We start from the raw sequence: 14,066 nt of genomic DNA on the forward strand, positions 1-14,066 counted from the left end.
ACAACTTCGTTCTTTTCTCGGTTTTGTTGTTTTTCTTCGGAAATATGTACGGGAGTACTCTCAGCTCACACTACTGATGACCGACTTATTGAAAGGTCGTGGACGTAAGTCAAATCAGCCTATCATTTGGAATAACGATTTGGATATGGCCTTCAGACTTTTGAAAGATAAAGTCAAGGAAGCACCTATCTTAGCATTACCCGATCCTAGTCGGTCTTATGTTCTTGAAACTGATTCCAGTGAGTATGCTATCGGGGCTGCTTTATTTCAAGATGGTAGACCGGTTGCTTTTGAAAGTAAAAAGCTAGACGACACTCAATCTCGTTGGCCAACCCTTGAGAAGGAGCTTTATGCTGTGATTCATGCTCTCAAGGTTTGGAGAGATTATTTATATGGCTCCAAGTTTGTGGTATTGACTGATCATCAGTCAATCAAGTATGTGTGATGCAGATGATTTGAGAGGCAGGAAAGCTCGTTGGACAGAGTTAATGCAAGATTTTGATTTTGAGATCCGTTATCGGAAAGGGTCCATGAATAGTATTCAGATGCGCTTAGTCGGATTCGAGAGGTGAATACTTTGTCGTTCACCGAGATTTCTACTGACTTATTTCAGTCATTGAGAGGGCTTTGCAAGACTGATAGTTATTTTGGTCCATTTTGGCAGAAGATCCGGGACGGGAGCTCATTGATTGACCAAGACTCGATGACTGAGCAGTCTACTATTCAGGCTGCCGGAGGCCAGTGGATGATTCGGAATGGTTTGCTATTCCGTAATGACAAAATTTGTGTACCAGAGATCCCGGACATTAGGTCCAAGATTCTTAAGGAGTGTCACGACGCCCCTTCTGCTGGACACCCTGGGGTACACAGGACACTATCATTAGTGAAACACACTTTTTATTGGCCAAAGATGAAAGGGTATGTAGAAGATTATGTTCTCAAGTGTCAAATTTGTTAGGAAAATAAAGCTGAACGCTTTAGACAGGCTGGGTTGTTGCATCCTTTGCAAATCCCAGGTAATAAATGGGAAAGTATTTCCATGGATTTTATTACCGGATTGCCAAGAACACATCAAGGCCACGATTCTATTTGGGTTGTGGTAGATCTCTTGACAAAAATGGCTAGATTTTTACCATCCTGGAAGACTATTACAGCTACGCAATTGGCACGGCAGTTTATCGAGCAATTGTTTAGACTGTACGGTTTACCGCAGGACATAGTCAGTGATAGGGACAGTTTACGAGTGATTTTTGGAAACTTGTTTTTGAGAAGTTGGAAACAACTTTGAATTTAAGTTCCTCAGATCATCCTCAATCTGATGGCCAGACTGAAAGAGTGAATGAGATTTTGGAGGATATGCTTCGAGCATATGTATCCAAAAGACAGAGTTCATGGGAGGATTATCTTCCTATGTTAGAATTTGCATATATAACAGTACTAAGCATACGAGTACAGGTTTCGAGTACAGGTTTTAGTCCTTTCATGCTTATGTAAGGTTTTCAACCTAGATCACCTGTTACAGTAGGATTCTCAGGACTTCAGCATGATGCAGCACGTAATTTTTTGCAAGATATGCAGGAAATGTTACAAGTTGCGAAGGAATCTATTAGAAGTGCTTAAGACCGAGACAGGTTTTATTCTAATAGACATCGTTCACCGAGAGAGTTCTCTGAAGGAACGATGGTGTATTTGCGAGTTCTGAAAGATTCCGAGACTTTACGGACAAGTCGATCTCCGAAATTATCCCCTAGATACTGTGGACCATTTCGTGTTACATGACGGATTGGTTCAGTTGCATATGAATTGGATTTGCCTTCTCATGTGAAAGTTCATCCTGTATTTCATGTCAGTAGACTTAAGGAAGTACTGGGTGGAGCAGATCAGTTAGTTACTCCTCAAGAAATTATAGATGTCGAGGACATGACATTTGTTCCGCACGAACTTGAAAAGATTCTTGGATTTTGTGAACGAAGATTGCGTAATACGCTTATCACAGAATACAAGATCAAGTGGAAGGATCGTGTTGAGGAGGACGCTACATGGGAGACATTGACTACTCTTCAGAGAGATTACCCTGGCTTTTTAGTGAGCTCAGGAGTGAGCTCTTAGAGAAAGGGGAGTATGTTATGTGCACAGTGAGTATCTACTGTGTGCTACACGCACGCAAGACTAGTTTCGAGGCTTGGGGAAGCTTGGAACTAGGCAGGCTGATTGACGAGCTGAGTTAGGGAAATACTAACGGGTAGACACTCAAGTATGGACGGGTGGGCGCCCAAGTGTGGACGCCCGATGACCGGCCAAGAGTCTATAAAAGGGTGGCCAAGGTTAGTTATTGGGATATAGAGAGTCTCGTGAGATTTGTGAGAGCTCTATGGTCTGGAGCTTGGATCTAGTGCAGACGTGCACCTGCTTTGCGCAGCCGAGGCCGGCAGCAATCTCGAGGCCCGCGAGGGTAGCTTCGTGGCGGTATGGGACGTCGCGAGGAGGAGATTGGCCGGTACGTCAACCTAGTTAGCTCAGCTCGTGGCTCGGTGGGGACAGCCAAGACTGTGGGCTCGCCCACGGCTGTCATGGTTGGGAGGTGAGTCAGCCCTGCATCCCCTTGTTTGTTGTTTATTTGTTTGTTTGCAGGTTTTGAGTCTCGTACCAGGAACGATCACGAGGAGATCCTTGGGGATTTGACACCTCACCATCGGAGGAATGGCATGCAGCGGCTTAGAGGATTGAACGACGCCATTGTTTCCGAGCTGCCTATAGCTCATGGAGGATGGCTCCCGAGCAGCCTTCGATGCGATCATGATTTCAGGGTCTATGCCAAAGAGACTAGCGGAGGGCTTGATTTACTTGATTCTCAAGGAGGAAGACTGTAACGTAGGGGCATGTGAAAGTGAGAAAATTAAAGAACTACTTTTAGCAAGCCCACTTAATCAACAATCACAAATAATGAAAGGAAGTAGGATTCAGAGAAAAGAGAAACGAGACCACACTAAGAGGGGAACATGCCCCTCCCCCTTTGCAGGAATTTATTGAATCAAACCACGGGCACAAAGTGCCTAAATCTTTACAATAGATGAGAAATGTGTTATCCAAATGAAGAGGGAGTGCTCCGATTTATAGTTTAAGGCTTCAATGCTCTAGAATGGAAAGAGTTACCTCCAAATGTCCAGTGGCTACTTCAATTGACAAGTGTTAAGTTAATTTGACAAGTGTTAAGCTAAATTGACAAGTATAAGGTGAAATGACGAGTATAGGGACACTTGTCTCATTCTAGATGCCACATGTCTTAATTTAAGAGGTGATTCTTCCATAACCTTTATCCCAACTCATAAAGAATTTGACAAAGGTGCTTTAGTAACTCTTGATCCTTGTGAACAGAATTTGCATCGGTCTACCAAAAATACCAACTCTCCTAGATTCTAGGAGTTGCATGCTTTAGGTCCTGGAAGGTTTCGTTGTAAAGATTCATATGTTCATGGTTTGTTCAAATGATTTGAGCATCTAGTTTCGCCTTCGAAAACACTCATCACTTATCTGGGCGTTTTGGTCAATTTGAACTCATCGGCTTGGAAAATTTCTTCTTTGGTTTTAAGTACAGGTAACATAAATGATCTCAAATGGAGCTTTACCTGTAGAAGTGTGTATTGTGTTATTATAAGCATATTCTACCAATGGTAGGTACTTCTCCCATTGTACTTTGGCTTCATAGCAATAGCACTTCAACATATCCAAGACGGTGAGATTTGCTATCTCACTCTATCCATCTGTTTGGGGATGGTAAGAAGAAGAAAAAGTTAGCTTCGTCTCCATGGTATCAAAGAGAGCCCTCCAGAAAAGACTGGTAGTTCTCGGATCTTTGTCTCCCACAATGGATTGTGGCAATCCATGATGCTTAAAGATTTGCTCGATGACCAACTTAGCCATATGCTCTGCCTTGATAGTTTTCTTCACTGGAATAAAATGGGCCTTCTTGCTAAACTTGTCAATGGTGGTCCATATCCCATCATTTCCATTGGCTGATTTTGGCAAATAAAAAATGAAATCCATAGCAATACTCTCCCAAGGTTGGCTGGGAATTGACAGTGGCTACAGAAGTCCAGCTAGTGTCCGTCGATCAAACTTGACCCTTATACAAATCAAGCATTCCCTAATATACTACTCAAGATCTCTTCTCATACTTGGCCAAAAGAAATACATCTCCAAGGCTTGAGTTGTGGTTAAAATACCACGATGAGCCATGCAAGGAGGAGCATGACATTCCTCCATCACTTTAGACCTAAAATCCTTTCTCACACATAACTTGTTCTGCAATGACAAAAATCCATCCTTGATGGCATAAGAAGTGACTATTGCACCGTGCTGCAATTTGTCCTACATGAGCTGAAAATCTTCATCAAAAGCATACATATCCCTCATAACAATGAAATTTGTATGATAGATTATGGAAACAGCATGTACTTGGGGTCTTCTTGACAAAGTATCAACTGTCTTATTTTCTTTTCCAAGGGTGTGCATAATCTGAAAATGAAATTGTGCCAAATAGTTGGCCCATCTAAGATGCTTTTCAAAGATCTTAGGCTGAGATAGAAAATACCCGAGGCTTTGGTCTATTTTGATGATAAACTCACCACCCAAGAGGTACTGCTTCCAAATCTTTAGAGCATGGATGACAGCCATTAATTCCTTTTCATAGGTGGGAGCATTCTTTTTCGAATTTTGTGATCTTCTGCTTTCATAAGCAATTGCAAGCCCTTCTTGGTTTTAAGACTGCACCAATACACTCTCCTGAAGTATCACATTCTACAATAAACAGCTTTGACAAATCTAGAACAATCAATAGTGGTGCTTTACTGGCTTGAAAGCTTCAAAGCCTCAAAAGCTTCTTTCTCCATCTTAGCCCACCTAAACCCGATTGCTTTCTTAGTCAGATCATGCAATGTCTTCCGTAGTAAGAGCATAGTCCCAAAAACTTCTAACTTCATGCACACTGGTTAACTCTCGCCATTCCATAATAGCCTTGACCTTGTTTAGATCCATCTTTATCCCATCTTTGGACACTACATGGTCCAAATAGTGAATTTCTGACAGGAAGAACTCACTATTCTTGCCATTTAAAGCTTGTGCTTTCTTAATTCTTGGAAAAAAATATCGAAATGCTTTTTATGCTCTTCCTCATTATTAGAGTGTTCTAAAATATAATCAAAGAAAGTACCTGTGAATTTTCAATGGGCTTTGAAGATTCTACCCATCCATCATCCTGTTAAATGTGGCAGGGGATTGGTGAGACCAAAGGGTAACACAAGAAATTCGTATAGCCGAAAGGTAGTCCTGAATGCTCTTTTGTGCACATCCTCAGGAGCAATCCTAATTTGATGATAGCCACTCTTCAACTCTATTTTGTTGAACAATTTGGATCCATCCAACCTATCTAGGATATCATCAATCCTAGGTATGGGAAACCTCTTCTTTATAGTAATCTTGTTGAGAGCTCTATTATCCACACACATGCGCCAAGGCCCATTCTTCTCGTGGACTAACAATACTGGAGAGAAAAAGAGTGAAGAACTAGGCCTAATCAAACCCTTTTTCAATAATTCATTTACCTGTTTCATAATCTCTTCATGTTGGGCTAGGCTTACGCGGTAAGGTGGCTGGTTTAGAGGCGAACTCCCAGGAATAAGGTCGATGTGATGATCTTCTGGCCTCTCTGGTATTAGTTCATCTGGTAAAGAATCTGTAAAACAATCTTCATACCTCTTTAAGAAATCAATCCTCTCTGTATCCAAACTAGAGAGAGGGACTATTTAGGTTCAGACTCTTTATTTTTAGAGTCTTTTACAAAAAGCAAGTACGAGGAAACAGACGATTTCATTGCTTTGGAAACTTATACATTGGATATCATGGGAATAGAGTTTCTTCAACTCCCGCATAAAAAGATATATTCTTGCCTTTGAAAGGGAATCTAAACTTGCTTCGGTCCCAATCACTAGCTAGATCAACTCTCCTATGCCAAGGCATACCAAGTACAACATCACAATGGCTCAGATTTCTCATAACAAAATTCTCATGATCTTATCTCAATTCTAAGTTCCCCAAGGATTGGGGTGATCTGAGATTGCATCTCTGCAAAGGCAATACCTGACGTTCTCGGAGTGCCAAACCTTTCCCATAGTTGTCACAGTACGAAAATACGATACCGTACGGGAATTTTTGGTACGATATTAAATTTTCGGATACCGTACGATAAAATACGGTTTTTTTTAATAAAAAATACGCTTACAACCTATGGAGCTTCAAGCTTGAATGTGAGGGAAGGTTGGAAGGGGAGGAGTCTACTGTGCTTGAGGAACCAGAACATGGATATGTGTCTCTCCCAGTTGGATCTCCCGATTGTCTCCAAAAAAGAACCTGGATGGGTAATGCAATACCAAAGGTCTCCCAGTGTAGCGTTTATGACTAAGGGACTGTCCTTGCACAAATACGAGCAGTGCATCTAGGGTGATAGGTTTAGGGACTCCTCTCTAGGCCATGTCTAAATCTTCTCCCTCGTACATAACTTGAGAATCTGACTGTCTAGCCTACCTATACGAGGGATCTCCAAGTGATGTAGCAAGATTCTCTCGTCCTACCAATCAAGTGTACACTACCAGTCTACCTTGCCAGATTTTTTAGGTCTCTCAACAACCTCATATGGAATAGTGAGTGGACACAAAAGTTGCGAAGTATTGCGGGCATTTGGGATCTTCGTTAAGCAGGGTTTCTATATTTGTTTTCAGCATTTGGATTTTTTTTTTCCAAATTTTTTGGGGGGGGGACCAAACTCATACCGTACAATATCGTACGGCATCGTACCGTACGAACTGTACGGCGTACCGGTACGAATGGGTTCGTACCGGTACGAGAAACAACTATGACCTCTCCTTAGGCATTTTGAGAGCTTTAATGGTCCGAGGATGGATATAATGGTGAGCAGCACTAGGATCAAAGTGGATAAGAATAGGCTGATTGGCAACCTTGGCCCAAGCCATAAACAACTTAATCTTCTCTGAAGGAGTATCATCCAGTTGCATGAGTTCTTTAGGGAGAGCATTCACTTGAGGTGATTTTTGTAGTGTATTCTCCTTCTTTGGCTTACTGGGGCACTGGCCAGCCATATGTCCTTTTTCTCCACACTTGAAGCGATACGTCAGCTTCCTTCTGGATGGCAAAGGTGGTTTACCACCATCCATCGGTTTCTGCTCTTGTTGTTCTAACTTCTTTTGGTCAAACACCTTGGCTACCTTCTTTTGGGACTCTTCTTTGTAAGACTTCCCAATTGTCCAAGGCATATGCAATCCTTCTGCTTCTATGGTTGTATCTTGAGCTGCTTCCAAGGTGTGCGGTTTTGTCATCTTGACCGCCCATTGAAGCGTTGGTTGTAATCCATGGATAAACTTCCTCATCTCTATATTTGAGGGAATTTCATTGAGAGATGTGAATTTGAGAGAGAGGTTGTAGCAAACTTATTGATATAAGTTTAAACGTTCTCACCTTGCTTTTGATTCAATTCATCCCATTCCTGTTGCACATTAGCTTCAAAGGATGACACATTAGCTTCAAAGGATGAAGGTAAAAACTTCTTATTTAACATCTCCTTGAAGTCCTTCCATGTCTTCGGTTCTTCCTCTTCATGGAAACTCCTCCGGTTAAAGGTGGGTGAAATAAATTTCATGGTCTTTGACTTTTCTAAAGTAGAGACTCCTTTCATGTTGAGGTAGGCTTTCGCTGCAACAACACCATCAATCGTAGCAACCTTTTCAGTAAGAAAGTCTTCAAAGGCTTTAGCTTCATCTCTAGCTTTAGCTCTTCTCTCCATCAAAGCTTGAATCTTTGGATATGCTTCAAGCTCCTTGTACCTTTTAATCTTCTCATAGTCTGAAAAAGATTAAGATCCTTTTGGACACAGCTTTCTAAATAGGGGGGGAACATTTTTGGGCTGCAATGTACATGGTCCCATTGGGTTTTGGGTAAAAAGATTGGTCCAGGAGAGGAGAGTAAATAGCCTTTTTGGATTTGCAAGATTTACTTGCCTGTGGGAGATTTGGTCTACAAGGAACACTCTGGTCTTTGTTAATGATGGCATGCAAAGTGTAGATTCTAAGAAAGTTATCTGTTTAGTGAAAGCTAACATTGCTAGTCTGGTTAGTGTAAACAGATGGGAGTCAGATACAATGAAACTACTCACTAAGAGGATATTGGATTGAGCAGTTTCTATGGGTAGTTCTTCTCTTGATTGTTTGAGAAGACTAACCCACAGTTTATATGTACTCTTTTCATATTATTAATATAAATACATCTTCACTAAAAAAAAAGACACCGTCAAAGAACGTTGAGAACCTCCAGATTGTTGATGACTACTCTTCTCTCCTTCTCTTGATATGGTGAATGTAATTTGTGGGCTGGCCAAAAATTATGTCACCCAAGGAAAGTTCTCACAAGAGAAGACTTAGTTCTAATACCATGTAACGCAGGGGCACGTGAAAGTGACAAAATTGAAGAACTAGTAGCGAACCCACTTAATCAACAATCAGAAATAATGAAAGAACTTAGGATTCAGAGAAAAGAGAAACGAGACCTCAGTGAGAGGAATTTATTGAATCAAACCACGGGCACAAAGTGCTTGAATCTTTACAATAGATGAGAAATGCATTATCCAAATGAAGAGAGAGTGCTCCAATTTATAGGTTTGAGGCCTTAATGCTCTAGAATGGAAAGATTGAGCTCCAAATGACAAGTGGCTACTTTATTTGACAAGTGTTAAGCTAAATTGACAAGTGTAAGGTGAAATGACAAGTGTAGGGATACTTGTCTCATTCTAGATGTCACATGTCCTATTCTAGATGCCACATGTCTTAATTTAAGAGGTGATTCTTCCAAAACCTGCTATGCTAAAAATATCCCCACTCAAAGAATTTGATAAAGGTGCTCTAGTAACTCTTGATCCTTGCGAAAATTGAGAGGTTTTGGCGCGAACAAAATTTTCATCAGTTTGCCAAAAATAGAAACTCTCCTAGATTCTAGGAGTTGCATGCTTTAGGTCGAGGAAGGCTCCATTGTAAAGATTCACATGTTCATGGTTTGTTCACCTGCAAAAAGCTAATAAAGTATGTGAAGCTTGTTGCATTAGCAAGCAGTCCAGAGCACCAGGTTGGAGATTCGTCAGTGGAGACCTATCACTCTTTTGGGTACAGTTAGTGGAGACCATCAGCAGTCAACTGCAGCCGAGATGTGATGGCTTGCAAACATGTTTCATTCAGGAGAGAAGCATCCTAGATAACATCTTGACCTTATGGGAGGCTCCCTTGCCACCGAGGTTTGAGGTGTCTCCTCCGTGTTGGGGTAAAGGCATTATGCCCACCCTTGTAGTGTGTACAAGCCCATAAGTTATAGTACATAGTACACTTAGTACTTTTAATGTACTAAGTGCACTATGTGTACTAGTGCAAATATACATGTGTGATAGGGGAGTCACACTCAATGCTTGAGTTGACTTATCCCCACAACTCTCTCTCTCTCTCCCTTCTTTCTCTTTGTGCATCTCTGCTGATGTACAAGCCTAAAGCGCTACTGTACCTGCCAACCAGGCGCCTACAGCAGCAGCAGCAGCAGCGCCCGCAGCAGCAGAAGCAACACCAAGCGCACAACAGCGCACGGTAGGTGGACATCGTGGGGAATCGTGTAGACGCCTGGCCACAAAGCGTGTAGCGCTACTAGGCGAAGGCGTAAAACCGCTCAGCAGCGAGCGAACACGTCTACGAGGCGGAGCAGGCTTCCTGCAGTCAAAGACAGCGAATCGCCAAGCATTGAGTCGATGTCTCCGTCCCTCGGTTCCCAAGATCGTTGTCTTTGCGGTGTGTGCGTCTGTCCCCGCTGAGGAGTTTCGATGGTGCGCGATTGACAAGGCGGCCTGGAGGGAGCGCTTCGCCCTCTTCTACAAGCTCGCCAGCATCGCCGATGGCAGAGACAAGCCCTTGAAGCGTTGGTCGGACGCCGATGTTGAAGAATTCATCCACTCTGATCCCGTCTATGGACCTCAGTTGAAGCTTGTCAGGCAAGCAGCAAAAGTCTCAGCAGTGCGAGCTGTTGTTGGAGGGCTGTCGACATCAGCCCTGGTGTGGAGATTCGGAAAGAGTCCTCATGCTAGGAGAAGCCTTGTACACCTGCACCTGCCCGACTACAACAGCAGTATGCAGCAGCACCTCATCAGAGCAAATTCGACGTCCCCCCCTTTTCCTGCAAAACAAATTTTCAGAGGTACATGCTTCAATTTTTTTTGGGATTTGCAATTGAGCAGGTACAATTATCAATTGAGCATGTACAGGTACCAAATTGCTCAATTTTTGAGCAAAATTGGCAAAATTGGGTGACATTGGTCACAATCAGGATCAATTTGTAGGAAATTGGATGTCAAAATTTGGGGCTTTTGATTTGTGCAATTAAGCATTCATACATGCTGTATGATGTGAGAAATCGCACATTCGGGCAAAAATTGCAGCAAATTGCAGTGCAAATCAAAGGGCTTTTGTGCCGATTGGGTTGATTTGCATGCAGGTACGCGCATTTGATGCTTTGGGCAATGTGTTGATGCCTGACAAGCACTCAATGCGCCTGTAAATCAAGGGGCTTTCATGTATTGGATGTATATGTGGCCAGGGGGAAGCACTGTGAAGACTCTGGATGCCTTCATGTGCGTCAATGTACCATGTATGATCAGCAATTGATCTTAAATCAAGGGGCTTTTCAAGATTTTATGCTTGTTAAGCTTGGCAAAGCAGCAGGCAAGACTTTTATGCCTTGAATCCTCAGAAATCAGCTTGGAGTCAAGGGGCTTTTGCCCAATTTCTGTTCGGGACTGTAAAAGTCTGATTTTCACTCTTTTGGACAGCCAGGAGAGCATTTATTGCTACTGTACCTGCTGGTACAGATTTGGTACAGCTTTGTACAAGTTTTGGCATGGCTGCACATTGATTTGAGTGAGTAAAAATCTCAATTTCAGCTACTGTACTTGCCGGTACAGGTTTGGTACATCATTGGTGAGCACTTGGTACTGTTGTACAGTACTTTGGAAGGGCAACAGAGCACATTTAAGGTGCTGTCCTAAATCTGCAGCAACCAGATTTTGGTGATTTTATCACATACAGTGGGAGAAAAGTTGCATTCTTTCTTCCGCAGTGGGAGATAAAGCTTGGGAGAACAACTTTGAGCACTTTGTGTGCTTTTGGTGCAGTGTTTGCACATTTTGCAGGGAGTCAGGCATTGACATGTTGCATATTGCTATGGCAACCACAGGTGAGAGCTCTTCATTGCTTCACATCAAGAAGCTTGAAGGCTCACATGAGTATGATATTTGGCAAACCCAGTGCTATAATGTGTTGCTCCAGAAGAAGCATGCCCGCTTCTCTTTATGCTGAAGAGTGGGAAGATATGGATGAGCTGGCAAGATCTACTATCATGTTGTCTGTGTCAGACTCTTTACTTTTCAGCATTCGTGAAGAGAAGACAGCTTGGGGAATGTGGCAAAGATTGCAGGACTTGTATGCCCAGCAAAGTGCCTCAAGCAAAGTGTATTGGTTGAAGAAACTCATAGGTCTTCAAATGAAGGAAGGGGCGTCTATGGCAGCCCATCTAAATGAGTTTAATGGTATTGTCAGCCAAGTTATAAATCAAAAGTTGGCAATGGACGATGAGTTCAAAGCCACCTTTCTCTTATGCACTTTGCTAGAGAGTTGGGACACATTCAGGACAGCCACTAGCAATTCGAATGCTATGTTGTCATATGCAGATGTTGAGGGTGCTCTTCTTTAAGAAGAGATGAACAGGAAAAACAACTCTGTTGGAAAGTCCAATGCAATGAATGCACGTGGGAGATCCCAGCAAAGGGAGATCCCAGCAAAGGGGTAAAAGCCAAGAACGGGGAAGGAGCAAGTCCCGCTCCAAAAAGGACTTGGAATGCCATTATTGTGGCAAGAAGGGACACATCAAAAAGCAATGCTACAAATGGAAAAATGATCAAAAGGAAAAGGGCAAAGGAAAAGACAAAGACAAAGATGAAGCCAAAGATGCAAAGCCAAAGGGCAAAAGTGGAGTCAAGATTGAAGAAGTCAATGTGTCACATGCATGTGACAGTGAGGATGAGGTCCTATTCACGTCTTCACTTGAGGCCCATTCACTACTTGCAGGAGATGGTCATGGTATGCACTCATGGATCATTGATTCAGGTGCCTCCTTTCATGTCACAGGTTGCAGAGACTTGTTTGTCAGGTATACTGCTGGCAATGAAGGAGTAGTTTATTTGGGTGATAACCATGCATGCAAGATTCTTGGCAGAGGTGATGTGAGGCTTGTGTTTTCAGACGGCTCACAGCTTATGCTCCATGATGTCAGGCATGTGCCTGAGATCAAGAAGAACCTGCTTTCTACTGGACAGCTTGATGATGCTGATTATGTTACCACATTTGGTCGTGGAAAGTGGAAGATTAGTAAGGGCTCACTGGTTGTTGCCAGAGGCTCTAAGGTGGACACTCTTTACTTCATGCATGCAGGTGTTTGTCACCATGCTAATGTAAATGCAACCGAGCTGCCGGAAATCTCTATGTGGCATAGCCGGTTGGGACACATGAGTGTCAAAGGAATGGAGCAATTGTCTCGTTTTGGTTACTTGCCTTCTCTAAAGTTTTCAAGTTTTCAGTTTTGTGAGCATTGTATATATGGCAGGCAACTCTAGTGCCCCCACAAGAAAGCTCTTGGACAGAAAGATGCTCAGTTAGAGCTTGTGCATATAGATGTATGTGAGATGCCTCAGCTTTCTTTGGGAGGGGCAAAATATTTTGTGTCTTTTATTGATGATGCCACACGCAAGGTGTGGGTTTATCCTCTTCGTTTGAAGAGTGATACATTCTCAGTGTTTGAGAAGTTTGTTGCTCTTGTTGAGAATCAAACTGGCAAAACACTGAAGGCTTTGCGTTCCGACAATGGTGGAGAGTATATGTCCAAACAGTTTCAGGACTTTTGTGATGCTAAAGCTACTCCTTATGATCCTCCACAAAACGGGACAGCAGAGAGGATGAACAGGACCATTCAGGAGAAGGTCCGTTCTATGTTGTCACATGCTGCGTTACCTCATGGTTTTTGGGCTGAAGCTGTTATGACAGCCGTTCATCTTATAAACAGGTCACCTAACACGAGGCTTGGTGGGAAAGTGCCAGAGGAAGTATGGACAGGGAAGCCTCCGTCCTACAAGCACTTGAGAGTGTTTGGTTGCATTGCGTACGTGCACATACGCAGGGAAATGCGCACCAAACTTGATCCTAAGTCTTACAAATGCATATTCCTAGGATATGGTGACAAAGGTGAAATGGGGTATAGACTTTGGGATCCAGTGAATAGAAAGATTATACGCAGCAATGATGTCATTTTTGATGAAACATGCATGTATAAGGAGCCTGCAAGGCAACAGGAGCCTGGCAGAGTCATCTTTGATGATGATGGACATCATGGACAACAACCAAGGGCTGTAAATCAGCCATTACAGCAGCAAAACCAGCCCTTAAATGGTGCTGAAAATGGTCCAAATGGACAGCCAGAGATGGCAGAAGATATCCCTATGGATATGCTCACTGACTGTGGGGAGCCCTCTTGTTATAAGGAGGCTTTACAGAGGGCAGACAAGGCTCTTTGGGAGCGTGCCATGAAGTCAAAGATGGATTCTCTGCACAAAAATGGAACATGGAAGTTGGTGCATTTGCTTACAGGCAAGAAGGTTTTGCCATGCAAGAAGGTTTTGCCATGCAAGTGGGTTTACAGGCTCAAAGTTGCACCTGATGCAAAGCCAAGATACAAAGCCAGGTTAGTGGCTAAGGGCTTCAAGCAGGAATATGGTGTGGACTTTGATGAGATCTTCTCTCCAGTGGTCAAAATGACCACACTTAGAGCTGTATTAGCTTTGGTTGCTCATGATGATCTGGACTTGATTCAGATGGATGTGAAGACTGCTTTTCTTCACGGTGATCTCCATGAGGAGATATATATGC

The 14,066-nt window shown here is 42.8% G+C and overlaps 1 protein-coding gene and 1 pseudogene across 2 annotated transcripts in view; both read left to right on the forward strand.

The window, feature by feature from the left end:
• LOC147637393 (plasma membrane ATPase-like) overlaps positions 1-14,066 on the forward strand; it is a 131,386-nt pseudogene that overhangs the window by 90,335 nt on the left and 26,985 nt on the right. The window lies entirely within an intron of this gene.
• LOC147637394 (uncharacterized) lies at positions 8,573-10,416 on the forward strand. Its single transcript, XM_086798824.1, has 2 exons — positions 8,573-8,652; positions 9,599-10,416. Exons 1-2 carry the CDS (start codon positions 8,573-8,575, stop codon positions 10,401-10,403), a joined length of 885 nt encoding a protein of 294 aa, XP_086654950.1. The 3' UTR covers positions 10,404-10,416.

Source organism: Cibotium barometz, chromosome 6, assembly GCF_041138505.1.
Source record: "Cibotium barometz isolate CiBa-2024 chromosome 6, ASM4113850v1, whole genome shotgun sequence".
NCBI classification, from domain to species: Eukaryota; Viridiplantae; Streptophyta; class Polypodiopsida; order Cyatheales; family Cibotiaceae; genus Cibotium; species Cibotium barometz.

Excerpts from the sequence above, each read along its gene's own strand:
- LOC147637394 (XM_086798824.1), top strand. The coding sequence starts at position 8,573 with ATGAAAGAACTTAGGATTCAGAGAAAAGAGAAACGAGACCTCAGTGAG. Across the intron at positions 8,653-9,598 it reads AATCAAACCACGGGCACAAA|CGCTACTGTACCTGCCAACC; the intron begins GTGCTTGAATCT and ends ACAAGCCTAAAG.